The 22,734-nt window shown below is 42.5% G+C and overlaps 1 protein-coding gene across 2 annotated transcripts in view; it reads right to left on the bottom strand.

Annotated features, from left to right (window-relative positions):
• The window catches only part of ADAMTS18 (ADAM metallopeptidase with thrombospondin type 1 motif 18), a gene marked incomplete at both ends in the record, with an annotated part of 75,059 nt that extends 52,747 nt beyond the window's left edge, over positions 1–22,312 (bottom strand). The window contains 3 exons of one of the 2 annotated variants that reach the window (XM_082290317.1): positions 19,765–20,081; positions 21,974–22,052; positions 22,211–22,312. In XM_082290317.1, coding sequence (XP_082146443.1) covers positions 19,765–20,081; positions 21,974–22,052; positions 22,211–22,312 — 498 coding nt within the window. Of the gene's footprint in view, positions 1–19,764; positions 20,082–21,973; positions 22,053–22,159 lie in introns of both variants that reach the window. The other variant, XM_082290316.1, reaches the window with a different exon arrangement.
• Positions 22,313–22,734: the final 422 nt, after the last annotated feature.

The following is a 22,734-nucleotide window of genomic DNA, read 5'->3' on the forward strand; positions in this document are numbered from 1 at the left end:
GCCTCCCCGTAACTCCCATACCTCTGCTCAGATTCCACCCCAGACTGAAGGGAGATGAGGGAGGCCTTTCCCTCAGGTTTTTTAAGCAGATCATGGCAGTGCCCTCACAAAGTACAGAAACCACCTCCACGTTTGCTACCATCCCTCCATTCCTGCCTGGAGCACACGCTTGCCAGAGCAAGCCACCCAGGCCAGGAGCCACAGGTCTGCTCAGAGCCTGGTCACTGAGTGAGCCACAGCACAACACCCATGTGTGGACACAGCATTTCATAACATCGAGTTCACGGCAGCAACGACTTCAGAAACATTTCAAATGTCCCCACGGAGAAACCCATGAGGAGGTGGCAGTCCCTGTGCACCAGCAGAGACAAAATCCTGCCAAGACAGCAGGAAAAGTGCCAGCTGCTTAGAACAGGTTTTAAGAACAGGGTTAAGCCTTGAAAATGCGGTAAACGTATCATTTTCTCACACATGCCAAGGAATCCCAGGAAGAATAAAGTCCTGTTAAGTTTGCCAACATTCATCTTATGAATTCCTCCTTCCTCCAAACCAAGGGTATTCGACCAATACCATCACGGGGCTGTTCAAAGCAATCCTGCATCATGTAAGCAGTTTAAATAAATTATTGTTTCTTTAGGGGATGTGTAATGAAGTAGACTCACCTCTTGGGATGGGTTAAGTTGGTAGTCTGAAAAATATGTGAGACTATAACCTTACTACAGTCATAAGCAAAACTACTTCCAAGAATTACAGCCAGCAGGATAGTACAGCCTGACCTGGAACTGCAGATACTCGATATCACTGACTGACTTTTTGAGAGATGGCTTACTGAGTCCCTCTCAAGTTAGGGTCAAAATGTCAACACTCTGGAAAATATAATCAAAATGAACAAATTAAGATGTGAAATTAGGTAGAAAAAAATGACAAGCACCATATCTGGAAAGGAGAAAGGGGCTGAATTGCAGAAAGTGTTGCTGAGGTGAAAGATATTTTTACCCTCGGGAAGCATCAGGAGCAAACAGCCAAGCCAATGGCAGTAAATCATGGTAGTTAAGGGAGTTCCTTCCCTCTCCACTCTGACCTACAGCTCCTTTTCTGGGAGGTAGCTGCAGAGGGGACAGCAGCAGCCACAAGGCTGAGGGGCATTTTGCCTCTTTCTGTCCCCCTGAGAAGGGCACTTACACAACTGCACCCATGTTACTGAAGCACTGGGTAAATGGAACAAGCTTCTGAGACACCGTGACAGGGACACGATCCATGATCCACCAACAAAAAGTGAAAAGTCTGGACCCTAAATCCATACTCAGATTGTTAAATTAATGACAGACTTTTACAGAGTGTTAAGCACCCAGGAGCTCCCATTGAGCTGAACATTGTCTGTGCAAGCATTTCCAGAGTGCTTTTATACCAATTTGGGAAAGAAAATGTTCTGGGAAACTAGTGAGAATGGACTCTCATGAGGTTTCCAATAATACACATGTATTATTGAAGTCAGAAATCCCACGAGTAAAACTCAGAGCATGTTCATTTTTGATCCTATCCCAAACCAGGCAGCACAAAGGCATGTGAACACACTAAAGGCAAGAGAGAATTTAAGTGAACTAAACTTTTCCCTAGCTTTTATGTCTGCCAAAAAAATTCACCCATCGTTCAGAAAAGTATCAAGCCTGTAAATGGGCAGTTCCTGATGCTGACCCCAGAATCAGGGAAGTACAAAGTGATGTTTTATGGGACTGGGTCCTTGGCTGATGAGAATAACCTCAGCAGACCTTTAATGATTTTCACCAGACTGGAATACCTGGCTCTGTACCACAGAAAATGTTCAGGTTAAGTTAATGACCTTTATACACACTGAATTTTTTTTTTTTTATCATGAAAGAAGCATTAGAATTATTGGTTGCCTATTCTAACTTGAGAATTGTCAGCAGATGGCATTTTTCTTTAGAATCAGACTCAGAAAAATAACTCAATTATTCTGTTTCCTAACATAATAAAGATTTCTTGCAAATGTAAAATGTTAAGGGTTCTTAACAATATAGCATTTTATTACCTGACAATCTGACAGAAGGAGAGTACAAGGTTTAAATTGCCAGTCTGAGTTAGCCATGAAAGACTACACTGTTGGGTTGCTCAAAAGAAGTGCTATGCAGAAAATTCAGCAATTAAAACAAGGTAACAAAATTGCATGCCTTTAATTATTCCTATATGAACAAAGCCAGCGTTATCTCTGAATAGTGCCTTTGTATTTCTGCAGTTGACTGAGCTTGTTTCAAACATCTTTATGCAACCCCCTGTCAGCATATGGCAAATAAGGAAATATTCTTATTTGTTCCTCCACTTAAGGTAATTGAACCAGTCACATTGGTATTTAAATGTATTAAATTGGTATTTATTGCAGGGTAATGAGATATTCTAGAACTAACACAAAGTTGATTGCTTTGCCACAGATTAAATACTTGCTTGTCAGTACATGAGCTCTCTCATTTCTCATGTTCTGGGTCTTAAAAAAAATAGCCAAAACCAAACCAAACCAACAAACAAAATAAAACAAAACAAAACAAAACAAAAAAAAAAACCAGGAGTAGGCATGATAAATGAATACAAGAAAAATACTCATGCAAACTACAGCATAACCACACTAACTATACACCAATAATATTTAAGTGAAGTGCCAGAGGTTTACCAAGTTTCACTCAGGATCACTTCATTTACAATTCCAGCAGTAGGGCTCTTTGGCTCCCTATAAAGGTTTTGGAAGGCAATTAGCAAAAACCAACAGCTCAAATTTAGCCTTGGTAGCTGTACAAGCACTTGGGTACGGCCTGTTTAAGCAAATCCCTGCAACTGTAAGATAAAAATCTAGAGCTTTTATTAGTTATGACAGTTCTGAAATCCATCACAAAGCAAACAGGAAACAGAAGGACTATTTAATGAGTGCATTTATGCTTGACTTTTCCTAAAAAGAGGCAGCCCACTATTTGTCATGTGCTGACAGTTGATTAGTTACTTAGGGTACATCAAGAATAGCAGAAAACCTGACTTCAGAGGGCAGCTTAGTGTATCCCCTGAGCTAACATCCCATGAAACTGGGTGCACAGCTTCAGAGAACACTCCAAGTGAGAGCAGGTTCACCTTCAAAAACCTTCAAAAGCACAAGAAATGCAGCTCTCTCTGTCCTCTCATTCTCTGTAACAGCACAAAACAAAAGCACCATTTATGTCTCTCTTAAATATCTGAAATGTGCCTTCAAGATGCCCAGATCTTCAGACACGGCAGCGTTTCACCCTAACGTTGGTTTGCTATGAATTATTTATGCTGCTCAAAGGATTAGGTGAAATGAAAATGTTCTGGCAAGATTCTCCTCCCCCTTCATGTACAGCTAATCAGTTTTATGTGGCTGGAGTTCAGACGTACCACTATTCTAGGGAAAGTGCATGCCTTCTTAACAAAGCTGCTGCTCCTAGAGTGGTAATAAAGGCAAAACCAGTAAGATTAGGGCAGAGTGACACAGAAAATGAACAGCTTAAAAAAAAAAAAAAAAAAGCCCAAAAAAAACCCCTGATGATAGATAACTAAAATCAGTTCTTGGAAATTCCTTTTCCATAGGTACTTAGCATTAACAGATGCTTGCTTGAGTGTTTCTGATCAGCAGCATTCCTCCCTATCAGACAGGCAGCTTCAACATTAAAAGTCATGAATCAGGCCTTGCAGGAAACAACACTATAAATTATGAGATTTTTAAAAATAATGCCAAAGGGCTTTAGTGTTTTATTTTCTTTCTGATTTCTTGAACCATTTTCAGCTGAGTTTTTAAGAGGCTTTTTTTACTCTTTATAACCATGTATACTAGAATTAAAGTTGAGTGGGGTTGGTTATGTTTTTTTAGTGAAAACACAGCTTTTCCTGTGATGATGGGACTTTGGCAGCTGGACCCTTCAGAACATTTAACATTGTGAGAATTAGGCAGGGCTTAATATTCCCTCTCCCTTACAGGACACCCTGTTGAGGTTGCAGACAACAGAGAGAGACACTTGCCCAAGCACTGGGCCACCACTTGTAGCTACCTGATGGCAGAGGCTTCTCTCTGGTCAGGAGTCTGGGCTGCAGAGTGAGTTACACCCACTGCATCAAAGCCCCAAGCAAACGCTCTCCACATCTGGTGGTTCCCAACCCATACCCACATTTCCCCAGTGAAGATCCTCCAGAAATGAGCTTCACCCTGCCAGAGCTGATGCAAATGAATTTGAGGGGGCAGAAGATCTGAGCCTGTCTGACCTGGGATAATTTGCATTCAAACAAAATAAATCCAGCTCAATTCCCATAGCAATTTCGCTTTGCTATGAATAGCTCAGGCAGCTCCAATAACGAGGAGCTCGGGTTACATCTGATTGCCAGCTGTATTGCTTACTAAGAAGTTAGGTCAGTGGTTCCCAACCTTTTAATTTTCCTTGTTGGAGTATACATTGCTATGGATTAGTTACATGAGAGAGTGGTTACAAGGAGCTCTGCAGGGAGCAAAGTATCAGCTTTGCTGATATTCCACATACACAGACATATCCATATGTTGAAATATCTACGTGGGAAGGAGAAAGGGAGTGGAACAAGAGAGCTTAGGCCATTAAAGGAATGGAAAACAAGAACCAAAGATGGCCCAAGAGTGAGAATGTCAGGGTGGCGCCTGGGTTATCTGGATTCAACTCCGTGCTCTTCAGCATTTCAGCTTCTCTGTTCCTTATTTCTCAGTTTTCTAGGCAGTATTTTGTAATCAATGCAGAAAATGCTCATGAGAGACTCGTGAAGGCTCATGTCTGACCCTGGCTGGGCTGTCCTTTTAAAGTGCTTCCACCTTCCCCACTCTAAGCTGCAGCGCCAGCCTTCAGGATGCCACCCCACAGGCAGAGCTGTGATCCAGGGACCAGCTGCACTGAGCACAGAGACTCAGAGCACAGCCAGGTGTGTGCCACCTCACAGGGCTCCCAGCTGGCCAATTCCCTGCTCAAAGACAACATCCCCAGCATGGCTCTGCCCCTCAGCACACCCTTGGACAGGCTCGTGCCAGGTGGCCTCACTTACAGGGGCAACACTGCTGAGCCAGAAACACACAGTACATCCAGCTGTGGAAGGCTGGGAGGTTTGCTCCTCACTGGGAATTCCTGTGCTATAAGGCTTCCTACTTTTCACGTGCCTTTAGAGAAAGGGTGTTACTTGGTGTCATGGGTTTAAGCCCAGCTGGAGATGAAACACCACACAGCTACTCCCTCAACCACCCCCCTCTGCACCCCACTGCATCAGGGTGGCATCACTGTGAAAGGCAGAGCAGGGAAGAATCAGTGTCATCCCCTGTTCTTTTGCTGTAGCAATCTCTTTGAAGCAGAACAGCAGCCTAGGTGTGTCTGAATCTCTTCTCACCACCAAGAAAAGGTAAAAACGTAAAACCTTGACTGAATTCACACAATTAAACCCAAAATACAAGGCAGCAGCATCCCAGAAAGCCACCAAGTTGAAACAAGACCTCATCCTTTTCTCAGTTTTCCATAACATTAAGAAACCTGCACAATGGCAACTCCAGATAACCATACAAACACCCTCAGCATCCAGAGCTTCATTTACACGGGCATCTGAATAGTCATTTACTAAGATAAATGTAGTAACTTAAATTCCATGTCATGAAAAAGCCTCATATTTGCAGGTGCTGTTTACAGTCACAAAACCTGCCTTCACTATATCATGCTGCTAAGTGAGTCCAGAGAGTCTCTGTTTTCCTCCTTGTAGCCAAATGCCACCAATCTGCAGTGCTCAGCCATTCTACACCCACCCTGGGCCTGCTTTAAAGTTGTGCACTCATTCACTCCTCTCCCACAAATTAGCCTCAGCTTCTATTTTAAGAGAATGATGCCCAAAGGTGAGCATGCTGTAACTGCTCTGCTGGAGTAAATTAAAAACTTTTCTAGTCTGTGACAAATTGAGCCAGATTTCCTGCTTTTAATAATATTATAAATGAAAGTTCAATGAGAAATATTTTTCAGTACTATTTTCTAAATCTCTGTAGTAGAAATAACTGTGATGACATGCAAAACCCACCACAAAGAGGTCCTGGTTTGGTCTAAAATAAAACATAATGCAACAACTGTCTTAAAATGGGCACAGAAATACTACCTTAATATTGGTCCAGGTCATGGCAAGGTGACATCAATCCAGTCTTCAACCCAATGCATCAATTTACATCTCCTGACATCCTGTTTGTGACAAGGTCAGAGCCCAACACATAAGTCTAAACCAGTATTTGGAGTGTTAACCAATAGCTTCCAGGTATTCAGACTTGTACCCCCTGAACACACCTGCAGAATTAAACTGGTCATGAAAGATTACACTGATTTTGCCACCACCAGACTTTAGTACAAGCATCCGAATTATGCAGCTGTTTAGCAGGGATGAGTCTTAAAAAAACAGTGAAAAAAGGACAGTGTGAGAGCATTTACTTGTCTTTTCATTAAAGAAATCAGTTCAATTATGTGTTATGTCAGCAAACACCATTTGCCAGGGGTTTCATGAAACGGCATTTCTTCACAAAAACATCTTGACAGTAGAGTGTTTTCAGCACAATACCTTACCTATCAGGCTCTTAAAATAGTCTGTGGAGCAAAGCTCGAAGTAACCCTGGATGTTCTCTAAGATCTCAGGAAACTGGAAAATTTAAGTGGCAAAGGGAACGTAGTGTCTGAAAACAACTTTTTAGTCTATGAGATATTCTTTATATTAAATTGGTCCAAGATATTCAGATATCTACTGCACAGATGCTGCCACTATGTTAAACACTACAGGCCTTCTGACTGAAATAAAGATGCAGTGAAGACAAGGGAGATACTTATTGACAGCTCAGCACATTGCTAAGTTATAAAGGGATGGTAAAAAAAAAAAAAATTGTATCAGCAGAAGATTTAGGAGGCAAAATTTCCTAAGCAGCCTGACCTTCTTTCTGCAATGAATCTACTGAACAGCAGGTTAAGCAAAGGTCAGGTTAAGCATAGGTTAAGAAAAAAGCTTCCAAGAAGAGGAATGTGCTGCCTGGGTCAAAGAGGCTCTGGGACATCAGGGGAGTGTGTGAGAGCCACAGGCACTCCAGTCTCCAATGGAGCTCCTACTCCCAGGGCCTGAGAGTGCTCTCTGCTCCATCCTGGCACCACAGGACACAGGACCTGAGCTGACTCCACACCACAGCCAGCAGTGACAGAAGTGCTGAAGAGCTCAGCTGCTCTGGAGCCCTTACCTAGGAATCAGGACACACTTGCTCTGCTGAGTACTGCATGAGTCAAATAATTAGTACATCAAAGCACCCAACTCCCAAAACAAGAGATAATTTGTCTGCTTCCATAGGCAAGAACTAGAAAAGTGAACATGAAAAGTGATAAATGTGGCCCTCCCACTCCAAGCCTCTCTGAAGCTCCGTGTGACCTGCACAGCTTCTGAGTTACCATAATCAGATGATGCCTGCTCTGCTGGAGCCTGTCCTCAACCCCCATCCCTCACTGGCATATTCCCTGACTTTTCCCCAAAATATCTGGCTGCCCAGTGGCCTCTAAAGGGGCACTGCCTGCCCCAAGACCACTGGATGATGGTAGTCCAGCACTCTTCGTGTCTCCACACTTTCCTGTGGGAGGTTCCAGTGCTTTGGGAGCTGAAGCGCAACCCTGCCACTTCCCAGTGTGAATTTGCCCAGCTTAACACATCTGACCAAAGAGTGACTGCTCCTGCAATCCATCTGGATCATCAGTCAGTCCCACCACCTTTTCTTCTTTCCAGGTGGTAACGCAAACAGAGGAAAAGCCAGAAGGAGCTCTTGTGAAACATTTCCTCTCTTCACAGCATGTTACACTACACACTCCTCCCACTGCAGAAAACCAGCAGTGTTAATGTGCTAGGGAAGTAAATTAGGCACAAATAGCACCATGGGGAACTTAAATATTTTGAGTGTTTACCATACAATCAGGAAATGCCCACCCTCTTTATCTGTTAGGAACAAGGAAACTGAAAGCTTTGTAATTTTAAACTGCCCATCAGTTGCTGTGAATCAGTCAGGCATCTTGCTGGGGAGAGGTAGCACACACAGGAACTCTGGCAAGATAAGAGAGGGTTGAAGCTACACTCCCCATCCTGTCGGAATAGTTTCAGCCCAAGATTCCACATTTGATCACCCCTCTCCAGGGCTTCTCTTTATACACCTCCACTGAGCCCCTCAAAAGGGCTCAAATAGGACACTGAACTTTCATCGTTTTTCAGATTATTTTTACTAATTCTTACAAACTTCACCAATCTGAAATAAATTTGCAAATACATTTTACAAAATACTTTACAGATTTGCAGTGAATTCTCCTTTAACATATTTCAACAAATAATGAAGGAAGTCATGAGAGACTCATTCATATACATCCTCCACGTTATAATTCCTTGCAATAAACCACTACCCCTCCACTTACTACAAAAATTGAAGGCAAACTACAACTACCTTGTCTTTAAAATGCAAGTCCTCTCCTGAAAGAAGCATGAAAGTGTTGCTTTAAATCATAATAATGATTGAACAAGTTATTGAACAGCAAAAGACACTACAGCCATAAAGAGCATTGCCTTGTGCAACTTTAGAGAAAAACAAATATTTTCATATTTCAGAGCCAATGGATGCTGAATTGCACTGTCCTTTGCAAGATAAGGACTTAATAAAGAATAGGCACCAATTCAGTGCCTTGGTAAGGGAAATTATGTATAGATACCTAAATTCCTCTTCCTTTTATTGGTAATTAGGTCCAAATGCTAAGCTGTCATTAAAGGATGTGGAATATCCATGGAGATATCTTGGAGCATATGGGCACCATTCTGAGCAGGCTGATGGTGGGCAGGAAACATTCCCAATGGGAAATACTCCCCATCTTCTGTTAATCCTAGCACAGGAGTAGGGCTATGGAGGCAGAACAACCTTGGCTATGCACAAATGCTGGTTTGAAGACGTGCTGGAATGAAGACAGACCTTCATTCTGGGTGAGTAACATTTCCTTCTGTTTTGTTTCTCGCATTAGAGTGGGTTCCTGACTTTCCCAAACTGTAGTCTTTCAAATGACGAAATAAATCATGTGAACAGCCACAACAAAAAAATATACTATTCCCTCAGCCCTCGAGCTATTTGCAACTAATTTAGTGTTGTGGCACTGTTTGGTGTACCAGAAAGCTAATTTTCAAGAAATGCTTGGAAAATTACAACAAAAATAAACTTCTGATGGCACTATAACCCAAAAGCTGAGAACCTGTAAATAGAACCAGTGCAATACTCAGAGGCCAAGACCACAGTCTGGCACACTGTTGTTCCTAGCTTCAACTGGTAATATATGGCAATATATCAGCTTCTCTCTGATTCAGCTGCTGGTCCAAGTTGTCCTTTCCTTGGTATTTCATCTGTCCCACAGGCTGATGGAGAACACAAGCCTTTGTCACGACAGCACTATCCCGACGTTCAGGGCACATGGCACCACCTGCACCGTGTTCTGTCCTTGGGAGCACGCATGGCCTTCATTAAGTGAGACCTGCAGGGCTCTGTGCCTAGGGCAGCTCAAATGACCACCCAGCTCTCTCTGGTAAACACAGGAATCAATTAACCATTTCTGTAACATGCTCCCCTCTCTCCAATTACTCAGCTCCCCTACCATGAGCAGGAGATGAATGAGGTCTTGTCCCCTACAGGTGTTCTGACATCTGATAATATCCTTGAACATTTTCACAGCTCAAAACCTGCCAAGTCCATCTCCTGTCTACCAAGGACAACAGGCCTCAAAAGCTACTACTCTTTTACTCCCATCACCAGACTTGTCTTTGTTTAGGCCAAACAACCTCTTTACATTCACTAGCAGCTTTGAATTTTTGGTGGCCACTGCGCTTCCTTTACTCCTTCATTGTCAGGATACTCTGGCAGCAGAGTGGAACGACAACACTTGGCACTGGGGCACTGAAACCTATCTGGCAACTGCAGGCACTGCATGCCAAGCACTTGGGTGCGTTTTCTAGCAGCAGTAGCACCAGCTGATTCTCTGGCAAACTGTCTGAGCTCCCACCTTGTCTCACTCCCAGCTGTTCTGGTCTGAGCAGTCCATGAGAACAGCAAGGCTCAGCCTGCAGATGGGTTTTGCCCTTCAGCATGCTGTTTGCTGCCATCTAACTTCTGACTCAGTGAAATCTGATTATACAGCACCACCCTGGATTATGTCCAACATGTGTTTTGGGGTCCGCCAGGAGCAACAGACATGTTTCACTTTCTCGATGAGCCAGTGGTGCCTCCCCTTTTCAAAATATCGTTCTAAACCAAACAGCAATTGCAGCAGTGTATCCCAAAAAAGTGGTGTGTCTACTGGCTCAAGGGCCAAGATGATGTAGGAAGGAATAAAAGACACCTCTCCCAAGGCCAGGTTCAAATCCAAAGCAGCTGGCATAAAACTTTTTACTCACCACAAGAAGCTTTAGATAAAGCCCATTAACCACTAAACACCTGTGAATGGGAGTGGACCATACTGGGCTGCAGCCATCAGCAGACATCAGCAGCTCACTGCTGTCTCAGCCTGGAAATTATATTTTTTCTGCCCCTTTGCTCAAGTTTTTGCTCCTTGGGACAGGATAACAATCCAATCACCAGTATGTGATGTCAGTAGTGTAAAAAAATTATCCATATGGCCTCCAGCATGAATGAAGAGAACCAGCTGACAGAGAGAGCCTGGAGCTCCTGTTGTGGCAGACTGGTCTCCACAGTGGCTGCAGAGACATTTATTACAAACAACAAAACGTGGAGCAGACTAGAAGGAATTATTCCTTATCAGAAAAAGTAGCAAAAAAGTGCAAAAGTGACAGAACCAGCTTTATGGTCTATGCCATAATCATCCACACTAGATTGCAAAAAAAAAATCATCTCTGCCCTGTTATTATAAGACTGTTATTTTAACATTTAATTTCTATTTACATCTAACAAAGCAAGTAACATAAATTTCTGTCTAGTGTTAACAAGAAATGACACTGGGTAGCCACATTTTTAGAGAAGTTTAAACTTTTTTGTCTGGTGCTGTGTTACAGCATTTATACCTATCCCTCACCATGATCAGCTTATACTTTAACAGCAATATTAACTTGAAATATTTCTTGAGGTTTAGTCTAGCCTAACTCTAAGGCCTACTGTTTTGATGACTTCTTCCTAAAAAAAAAAAAGAATGAGTGTGTGGCATAAGACATGCCTGGTGAAGAAAGAATTATTTTTAAAATCTTTTCACTGAAGTGCAATAATTTTCACAAAGAAAAAGAAAACCTGTTTTTAATTTCATGATTTTAAAAGAACTAATTATATTCTGGTGTTACATAAATTCTATATCTCATGGCAAGGAAACTGCAGGTCTGAAGAGTATTCCACGTTTCATTAGTTTGTGTACTCTGCCACAGAATATAATATTACGTTCTTAAATTAGTCAGAAGCCACACTGTGCTGCAGAGTATAAAAACAAAAGTGAGGGCTCAAGCTAGGTCAAGCATATTTTGTATAGGTCCATTAAAAATCTCATGCCATTAATATTAATAAAGATGTTGAGACACAAAAGTCCTTCAATTAACATATATTAGGCAGGCAGGCACAAGCATTCAAGTGATCCCACTGTGAACAGCAAGAATCCAGCTCTCAAAGAATAAAGCCCCGAGAGTACTGTGTACAGAGTGGGGCAGCCTGAAATGCAAATGCCCAGGGGAGTGAAAAGGCAACACCCCATTGTCTCTGCAAGCAAATATCACTTTATTGCCTCAGCTTCCTCTTCTATTAAGCAGGTTTGTGCTGGGCCTTGTTATTGCAGTAGGAATAACTTCAAGATCTATTATCTTTGTCATCAAACTTTTGTCTCTTACCAATTTTTGGCAGGAACTAGCTGGGCAGCCACATACGAGATTCAGCAAAAGGATTTTCATCTGACTGTGCAAGTTGTTTGCAGATTTCCCCAGCTTATGAACTTACACTGTAAAAAAAGAAATTAACTTGCATGTTCCAGAAATTACTCTGGACAATAACAGTTCCCACGGTACCAAGCTTCAACCATCAAGACTCATTCCCTTGCATCTGACCTGATTATTTGACATTTCTTCACCCTCATTCTTGGTGACTTCCGAGCACGATAAACAATAAAAGGTTACTGATGTCAAGCTATTGTGTGCCAGGATGTTGTTCTCATCTAACACAGAGTAGAGCCAGCACTGAAGCTTAATTAATACATGTTTGTAAATTGTGCTGAGCTGCAAGGCATTATGATTTCAGATTTCTTCTGTAAATGTTTACCTCAGAGCTTTAGTCAATGCTCCACTGTCTGAACCCAAGATAAGTTCTGCTTCCATCAGCTATTCACATAGCTGGTCAAATCACTGTCAGAGCAAATCAATAGGAAATTCCTTTGGCATACTGTAATTTATGGTAGACCTGCAGCAACAGAATTGGGATTAAAATGGGATAAGAAAAGGCAAGAAAGAACCAACATTTCTGCTCCCAGTGACATGATCAAAAAGACAGAAGAAAACCTTGTTTGCAATGGAATTATCCATTAAAATTCAATTCAGATACCACTTAAGGGCTAGTCAGAGCCTTCCTAACACAAAATGAGTGGTTTTTAGGGAAAAAAAATATTTGAATCTGGGTTTCAGCTGCTCAAACTCACTGTAGGTCCACTGCCAGCTCTCACTGCAGAGATAACTAAGCTTAACCCCTCTCCTGCCAGCTCACTGGGAGAAGACCATGACAAAGTGAGGCACACAGAGCTCCTGAAAAGTAGGTATTTTCTAGAAAATCCCTAGCAAGCTCTACCTCTGTAAGTCAACAACAGTCCTAATGCTCAGGAGCAAATGAAATCAGATGCAAATAGCTCTGAAGAGATCTTGAGGAACTGACTGATATATTATGGGCATCACCACACTGGATGCCTTTGTCTTACATAGCTCCAGCTTTTATCTTGATCCATGGGCTGCAAATTTCCAAACCACAGGCCTTTAGACCTCTATCTTCCCTCCTGTTGCAGTCCTGGACAGCAGTCCCAGTGATCCTCTCTTTCAAAGAGTAAAGAACATGCTGTACATCAGGAAGACAAACCCATCCCTAAGAAGTTGCAAATTAGAAAACATTATCATAAATATCTTGTGGACTTAAACACAATACCATAACAAACAAAAACTTGAGGAGCCAAAACATTTGAGGGACTTATGGAGCTGGTGACAGAACTCCCAGGGACCATCCAGACTAGTTATGACTGAGCAGCCTACAGTGAATCAAAGTCAAGCTCCCAGCTGAGCACAAGTATGTCACAAAGCTGTCATCATGATCTGGGCTCTGGTTCTGCAGAGAGAGTAAGGAGAGAATAAGCTTGGGGGAAAAGCAATGTTTAAGAACAGTTTTGATAGCACTATTTGCTCAAATTAAGTGGATTGTGTGGGAGCCAGGGCACAACTAAGACACTGCTGTGCTTCCCCCTCCTCTGCCGTGTGTCAGGTATAGATCTCCAGGAGTGGGCTGCTTGAGCTGGACTTGAACTCCAGTTCCACAGACTGTCATTGTGTTTTGGGTAAACAAAAGCCTTTACACAGCAGGTCTGCCAACCTGGTATCTTCCTCAAACACTTCTGAAGTGGAGCAAGGAAAGGGGAAAGACAGAAATAAAATCTTGTTTAGGTTAATTAGTGACTAAAAGCTGCTATTAGTTATTGAATTCTGCCTCTAAAAAGAGAACTACTTCTGATGTCCAGCAGTTCCCAGCTGTGCAGAAGAGAATACACTGCCTCTCAGCAGCAGAGATGGTATGGCCCACATGAAAATAGTGGCGCTGAAAATAAAAATCCTCACGACATCAAAGACATCCTGTTATGAAGGGGTCAGGTCTGTGCAGGCAGGTCATCCTCTCCTGACCCTCACGAGGGCATTTGTCTATAAGCTTCTCTCTAATGGACTAGGGAAAGTGTGGGAACTAGGTTTAGTGGAAAGGCTTTGCTACAGCAAGAAAAACGTTGATGTTTCACGCATAGATAGAGTCTACTTATTCCTCTGGAAGTGAAGATAAGACTGATGCTTAACAAGAAGGGCCAGGATGAACTGTCTCTGTACAAATGGATGGCTCCCTGCTTCTGGAAAACCACTCCAAGGGTGCAAGCAATGGTGCCCACAGCAGCCTGAAGTTTGGTTGGAAATACATCAATGAACCATTTCCATGCTCTGCTGGGAACTCAGCAATGACAGAGCAGGGACAAGGGACAGAGGACCAGCTCCTGTGGGCACTCGAGAGCTGTTGTGCAGCCACAGCCCACTGTGCTCAGTTTCCTCTATGTCCATTCCAGGTTTTTTAACATAAAACCAGGAAGAAACGCAATTTCTATTGCTTTTTCTGCCAAGCAGAAGCAAATTCTCTCTCATCATTAATCCTCTTTAATTCCATTTCTTACCTATCAGGAATCAGTAGTGCCAAAACACCCGGGATAACACTGCCTTTTGTCTTTAGCAGAGCTAAAGACAGAGTTAAACAGAAAGCTTATCAGAGAGATATGGAGAAGGTTGATCAATAACCTAATCACACAATTCATCACCAGTAAGGTCCTTGCTGAGACCAGAAACACTGCCTTGTACTTTTCTAGTATAACCTAAAATATCCTCAAAGATATGACTATTTCCCATTGTCATCTCATTTTCCTGTAGAGATTTTTCTTATTTTCATATTTATCATACTATGGAGTAATGGAATAATAATGGAAAAATGTTCACCAAAACAGTGGACAAAAGGATGATCCTGTAATACACAGTTTGTGTTTTATAAAGGATGGAATACAAAGAAAATCATAGAACTCCCATGCAAAATGCTGTTCATGTTGTGCTGGTACAATGGCAGAAAATATAGGATTTGTGTATTGGCTTCTGGGTGGACTAAAAACACCTTTAAGAATGAGAAAAATCACGAGCTCTGTACTTAGCTTCTCCTCAAGGTCCCACTAGGCCAAATTTTGTTCTATTTTTACAGCTGTCGATTTCTGAAGGACCCTCATGGCAAACAGCAATTATTCTGTACTTTCACCAGCAGTCTGGCTCACTGAGTTTGATGGCAGTTTGTCTGCGTAAGAACCTTGGGATTTGTCTCAACATATTTAATTGGACTTAAAGTGTGAGCTCTAGGAATAGGAGGCTGCTGTTAGCATCAACTTAAACAATGCTAATACCAGGTGCAACTAAATTACTACAAAGGTACATGAGTTGTCTGGTCTGCCTGCCTCTTAGGTGGTCAGACTGCATTAAGAAGCTTTAATTTTGTGGCTTCTTTGACACTTTGAGCAAAGCTTTGCCCTCAGACATACACACACCCCCTCCACTGAATTAATACATCTCCTGTTTATCTCTCAGTGCTACATCTATAACCCTTCTTGTCTAGAATCCTCTGACAGCTCCACGAGTGAACATGATTCACCCCTCCCTCCTCTCTCTCTTCCCTTGACTAGACACTAATAAACATAACTCGAGAAAAGAGAAAGAGGCTCTTTCTAATGACAGATTCAACCACATCTTGCCAAAACCAGAGGAGGGCACCACTACTTCTAACTGAGGCACATAAATCGAAGGGAGAGAATGGCCCACGCCCACCTCTGGTGTGAGCAGGTGCAGCCTCTCAGGAGATGCTAGGGCTAAACTTGGCCTGGATAATAAAACTGTGTATCATAGTTTTAAAGGACCTGAACTATTCCACTGAACTGTACTTGCTTTTTCTGACCCAAAATACACACACAATCTTCTGTGTGATGGAAGGGCAGGAGAGTTCCTTATGTCGTATAAACAGTTCTCTCCCCTGGGCACACGTTTTGTACTTGCCCTAGACTCTCACCTGTGTCCTGTACCCCACAAATGCTGTATAACAAACCCCTCATTCATCAGGGTCACCAATTCCTATGTTGTGTATGGAATTATAAACTTGTTTGACTTTGCCAGAGTTCATGTTCACAAGGGGAATGTGACTTCTGCTCCCAAAAGCACAGTTATAAATTACTTTTGAGAATGTCTCTACAATACAACTGGAGATCTCTGAGATTCTCTTGTATTCTGCCCTGATTTACTGTGTGACTGCAAACAACTCACTTTATACAGGAGATTCTGTACACACAAACTTAAGGTAAGGAGACAAAAACTGGCCTGTAAAGAGAGACAAACAACACACAGTGATACAGACTAGGAAGGCAGGAGTAAAACTTTTAGATATCATCATGGAAGTGGAGTTAAAGATGGTGAACCTACAACAGATCTCATTTTTAATGCAGATGAAATAGCACAAAGTGGATGAGAATGGGGAAAGAGGTAGGAATATACACAACCACACTGAGTAGGTCCTATAAAAACAATTTCTTATTCCAACAGTGGCCAGCACCATCTCATTCAGAAAAACCTGAAAAACCATTGTAGTCTGTCGATTTGGTACAGTCTGCCTCCCAATGAGTTAGCTACAGGCAATTATAAGTAATAATAAATTGCTAAATGCTAATAGTAATAAAAATACAATTAGAATAAGTAAAAATTAGCTCAAATCGGGAATTTGGAAAAAAAAAGGTTGAATATGGGAAGAACAAACAGTTTGAATTGGAGAATGTAAACGGGGGATGAAGCAGCAAGACAAACCAGTAGCCTGGATATACCAACTGGGAGAGCACAAGGCACTGAAGGAAACACCAAAAAGTCATGCAGGAATAACACAAGATGTTTATTACATCACTAATGAAAATCAGGGGGGGAAAAGTCAATTTTGCATTACTTTCTATTTGGGACACATTAAGATGATAAAAAGAGAAACTAGATTTGCATTTGCTAACATAAACAAACTCATTGTCCCAAAGTTGTAAGAGTTAAAAAATGACCTCTGAGAGTGAGAATGCATTAACAAAATCTGTGAAAAAATTATCATAACTTCTGTGGAAGGAATATATCATGTTCTCCACAAAAGGTCCAGAACAAAGTTTTCATTTAAAAAAAAAGTAAAAGCACCATTTTTTGCTGTCTAACGGATGCTCCAGCAAGCAAAGGATGCTAACTGAAGCAGAAAAAGGGCAGAAGACAGAAAAAGGCAAGTTTCCAGTTGAAAGTTGAAGCACTTTGATGATGAAAAGAGGCAATACTCACAGTAAATTTGTGCACATTCTCTGAAACTCTCACTTACTGTATTAGAGACTTGTTCAGATAAAGATCCAGTTCTGCCTTCTGACACATCAAGAAAATTGTGTTGACTGATGGAAACATTTGGTCTCAAATCAACAAATCAGCATAAAAACTTGGGGCCTTCCTGTCAACTAAGCCATTAAAATGTAATATACACACATCTCTTAACAGATCTAGACCAAAGCAACAAATTCTTGCTCCTTTCCAGTGTTATGTTAAGGTCATCCTGCCTAACAAACCATTTCATATAGACTCTCCCCAAAGTCTCCTCTGCAGGCACTGGCAGATAACAGACAGCTGAATGACTGAATACTCTAGGTCATCCAAAAAATTAGATCAAAGAGTCTCCATAGTCTATTGAAATGCAATTGCTTCCAAATCACATTGTGGTGTTCCAGGCTTGAAAGAATGGGTCACTGCAGCTTTATTGAAGAGAAGCTATTGCTAATGAAAGGAACAATGGAAAGATTAGTGCTACCAACCATATAGAAGAAACACCACTTTCGGTTTAATTGCAGTGAACAAAGCAAATAGGAAAGAAGGGCAACCAAGTGACAAAAGTAGTTGGTGAAAAAGGATATAGAAGCTATTCACAAGGTTCTCTTGATCAGAGCACAGCATCCAGACTTAACATATGATTACTGAATTTGGATCCCACTGAAAAGTGACATGGGTGTCCTTACAGACAGCTGACAATATCTTTAAGAGGGCAGCCTTGTAAACTGAAAGACTCAGAATCCTGTTGGTAATTTGCCTGGGATTCATTAGGTGCACTGAAATTAATGGATGGATAGGGAGAGAAAGGAACAATTATACTTTGGCATACCTACTCTACAGGAGATTATTGTAAGTAAAGGTTTACTTCATTTACCAGTTTAAAACCACAATTTAAGGTAAAATCTATTGACTCTTGGAATGAATTTAAAAAAAAAAGATTCTATTTGTTGATAATCTAGGTACTTCCATAAGTTCACTCATACCACAATATTTATTCTCTTTTGATCAGTTTCTGGATCTTTTCTAAGTGAAGCTTACCAGTCATAACAACCTCTGTGTCGAGACAGTGGTAAAAGATCCATTTCATTCTCAGTTAAGATCACCACATTCTGTTCCTCTGTGACCTGAGGCAGGCTTGAACCTTCCTTCTCCAGACAAGACTTGACAAGCCCAACTTCTCTTAGCTCAGAAAGCATGTTAAAAACCAAAACATGGCCAAACAGGGGAGATCTCCCAAACTGTACCTGCTGTGTGTAGGTAGAGCACTTCCCGTAGCAAAACCACAAAACACTGCAATGAGTGAAATGGGGTATTTTTCTGAGTAAATCTGGTAAAAGGTAGCAGTTGTGAACATGTGGCTTCCATGAAAACAACTAAGCACAATTGGTATTAACAGTTCAGCATTATGAACACAACTTGAAAAGCAAAAGCAAGCTTCAATCCAGTTCCTGGCACCTGCTCCAAATTCACATTTGCAACTGTTCGAATGAACTGTAAGATTCCTCTAACTTGCTGAGGGGGAAAAAAAAAAAAATACAGCATTCAAAATATAACCCAGACCACTTCAACCAGTTATCAACAGCCCTTCCTAATGAACAGGCTTCTCAAGTCACTGATTCCAGTTTCAAAGGAAACACTGGCCGTCTCAAGTGCTCCTTCTTTGGTCCTGTCACACAGTTTAATAACCCTTAGAGACAAGTACCTTTGCAAAACAGATTTCCAGAAGGTGACCCAACATATCCTATGGACCTTTAGTCAACCACAAAGCACACAGATGACTTCATTTACTTCCCACTAAATGTCACTGCCTTCCTCTGCAGCCTTGCAAGTGCAAGGGATTAAGCCTAAAAAACATCCTGAACTATTAATTCTGCAGACGATTCTCCTAAATTGCATCAGTGAAGCCTTGTCTGCAGGGAAAGAGCACTGTCAAACGTATTTTGAAAAAATCACCTGTGAACAATGATTTCTCATGAGCTTGGTTGACAGCCATAAATGGAAAATGCACAATGATAATATTTAACACATTCATAAGAGATCAACTCATCAAGACTTGTAAACCCAAATAAGGCTTGAATTATCAAAGGAAACAAAGGGAAATCAGTTCATAACTCCTGCCAAGATAGGAAATTCACCCTTCCTTAAAGTAGTTGACGAAGCTAGGTATAATATTTTTTCACAAGCTTCAGGATGGATTTTTTCCTTTATTCATAGCAGTTCACAAAGGCAGGAAGAACTTTTACTTAAGAGTGAGCAGAAATGTATAAACTATCACAAACTATAACAAATTGTTATGGCATAATTACTAGGACTACCAGCCAGTCTTCTGGTTTTTTCCTGAAAGACAGTCATCAAAAAATACAAAGGTTTTGATGCAGTTCATTGGCTATAGTGAAATCTCTTCTGTTAAATACAGTAGCAACTAGTGAGACTGGAAAAATCAGCAAATGGTGTACGGTATCCTGAATACTGTACGAATTGCATACCTTCAGCAACTATTCCACATACGAAAATACTTTTAATGCTGATTTGTTTTAAATAGACACTTACCAAGCCTACACACGTAGATATTGCTACCGAAGAGGTGCTATCATTCCTTATAAATCCCTGGTAGAAACACTGTTCAATTTCATGTTCCTGAGAATTTGACACTCCATCTTTCCCAAGTACCTGGACAATAAAACTTTTACTTAAAATGGTCGAAGGTTTAAGCTCTAAGTGAAGTTCCTGTCCAAATGCTGAAAATTTGTAGTGCAAGGAACTCTTTGAACTCTGAGTTGATCTCTTTCTCCTAGAACTGTGCAAAACATCATGTGAAATGTACGATCCGCTGGCATCCACTCTGACAGGTGTCACAAACACATAATCTGTAACGATAAAGAGTTGGCCATCAGCTCTTGCATCCCACAAACAAAGCACTCTGACACAGTACCACGCATTCCCTATGGCATGGAGCATTCCCTCGTTTTGGGGCTGGCTTGCAGGCTCTGTGTGTGTTGTCTCGCCTGCATAAATTCAGCCCCGTAAGTCACACGGGCTCCCAGCCTGTGTTTGTTTCCTTTGTGCCCCACTGAGAGGCACAGACTAACTAGCATAGCTGTGAACATTCCCACAACTGCTCCTCTGAAGACATTTGTCATCACCAGCAGATCTGTAGATTTTCCCCTCCCCCTGTATTAATTGCTGTCAAATGTGAAGGCCGCTCTGGTTTGAGAGGCTTTTCCCTTCCCTAAGAATGCAGCAAATATTGTATCACTGTAGGGGTAGCCACGACTGAGACTTTGCAGAACTGTACCACTTGTTCAAATGGATTAAAGGATTAATTTATTAATGCCTTAACTGAGTGAGACCTCATCTCTTTGTAGTGGCTTGATTAGACTGGGTTTCAAATTGTAACTGACCTTCAGCAAAAAGATTACATCCTACCTAATAACCTTTAGTTAGCCATTGCTAATTGCACGTCAAGGAAGTTTATTGTTTTGGATAAAATATGAAAAAAAATTATAAAGCTATTTTTGAGAAGAAAACTGAGATCTACTCAGAACCACCTAAAAAAGGGGGGAAAGAGGCCACAATTCAGCTGCTGTATAAGCAGGTACCTCACTTGCAGTGTACTGCCACTGCTGTTGACCTAGCCATGCAGGGATTACCTGTGTCCTGGAACCAGGATCTGAATTTTAGCAGTTTCCTGAACTAGGATCTTTGCACCTATTTCTGGTTGCCTAAGCAGTTATGCTGAATAAACTGCTTCCCAACCCCATTTTAATTTGTGAGCTGTGTTTCTCTGTGGATACTTAAGAGATGTCCATACACTTGGCAAAACAATTCATTCCTCTTCCTAAATTGAAATAACACAATTAAAAATAGAAGAAAAGCCCCTCCTTCTTGTGTTGTAACAGATGTTGCAAATACTCCCAATCAATCTCTTTCCCTGAATAGACTTTATTGGACACACGTTAGGCTGAACACGTAACCACTGATAGGTTGCTTTTCCTTAGACAGTGGAAACAATACATCAAGAGCTTTCACTTTCCTCCAGTGGTGTTAATCAACGGCAGAAGTTGAGGACGCTAAGCAGGCTGGTGGCCAAAAAATGCAAGCAGCTGCTGGAGAGAGGGAATCCCCCAGTGAGCAGACTATAGGATGCAAGAGGGTTTTCCTTTCTGCACCCTGGTGTGGCTTTCTATTGTACTTTGTTTCTACTCACACACAATACAAAGCATAAACTGCACTTCAAAAGTCCCAAAGTCATCAGCATCTACGTGTTAGCCCCTGCAACCTGGGAACAAACAGCTCCTGAGCTCCCACTCACACAAGCTCTTTCTCTCCAGGTTTTTTTTCCCCTTAGCCTGCATTGCACAGCTTCTGCTCTCCCACACAAATCTTTTCATTACTTTTGTCTCACTGCTTCCACAACAGACACATGAGGTTTTGCTGTTGTGGCTGCACACACATTCATCTTTCTAATCGCACATGGAAACGTGGATGTATTTACCATCTCGTTCATTTGCTTTCCTGCTACATATTGTTCCTTTCAGCTTTAGCACACAGGGCTTAACAAGTTAATCCCTGCCCATGGTTCACCATCCCACAGTAGCCAGCCTGCTTGCACTTTATGCTCCCCAAACACTGTGACTTCTTCCCTCTAAATATTCACTCCACCAAATTTAAAAAAAAAAAAAAAAAAAAAAAAAAAAAAAAAAAAAAAAGCATCCATGCAAATGTTCACATACACAGACACAGAAAGAGCTATACAAACCATGAGTCCATTCACTGATGCTGTCACTGGTTAAAGTTGCTGCATGAGACATGCAACAGAGGCAGCACAGCTGAAGGGTCTGCAAGAGAAAAAAAAATAAAAAAGAGAGAGAGAGAAAAGGAGCATTGGGCGAGATTTCCTTGACAAGGCAAGGCAGAAAGACAAGGCACCAGAAACCGCAGTAACCTGGTATGAAAGTACACTAGGCGACTGCAAAAGAAAGTGCTCTCGACCTGCCTTTACAGCGCTTCCGAGCCACGGGAGAGTCTGGAATTGCATGGAGCTGCCGCCGAGAATCGCAACAGGTAAAGTCCAGACGGCCAGCAGGAGACAGTCCATGTTCCGCCGCGCACCTGGCGGGTGCTACCTGCTCCCCGGAGCGTGCGGCGGGCGCGCCTGCCTGCCCCGCATGGTCACCTGGGCGCTGCCCCGCAGCCGCTGCGGCGGCCGGCGGAGCGCGGGGAGAGCGCCCAGGTGAGCGCGGCCCCGGCCGCCCGAGCGCGCTTTAAGCCCCGCCGCCGCCGCCGCCGCGGGGCAGCGCTGCCTCCGGCGCCGCGTCTGGCGCGGCCGCACCCGGGGGGCGAGCGGGGCGGGCGGGACCGACGGGGCGGAGCGGGGCCGGGCCGGGCGGGACAACCGGCGGGAGGCACCTGGGGCCGGGCACGGCGGAGGAGCGGGCGGGGTGAGCCGGGCAGGGCAAGGCAGGGTAGGGCGGGCGCACCTGTGGGGATCCGCGGAGAGCGGGGGACCTGCGGTGCGGG

The sequence above is a fragment of the Coloeus monedula genome (genome assembly GCF_965178545.1).
Source record: "Coloeus monedula genome assembly, chromosome: 13".
Lineage (NCBI taxonomy): Eukaryota > Metazoa > Chordata > Aves > Passeriformes > Corvidae > Coloeus > Coloeus monedula.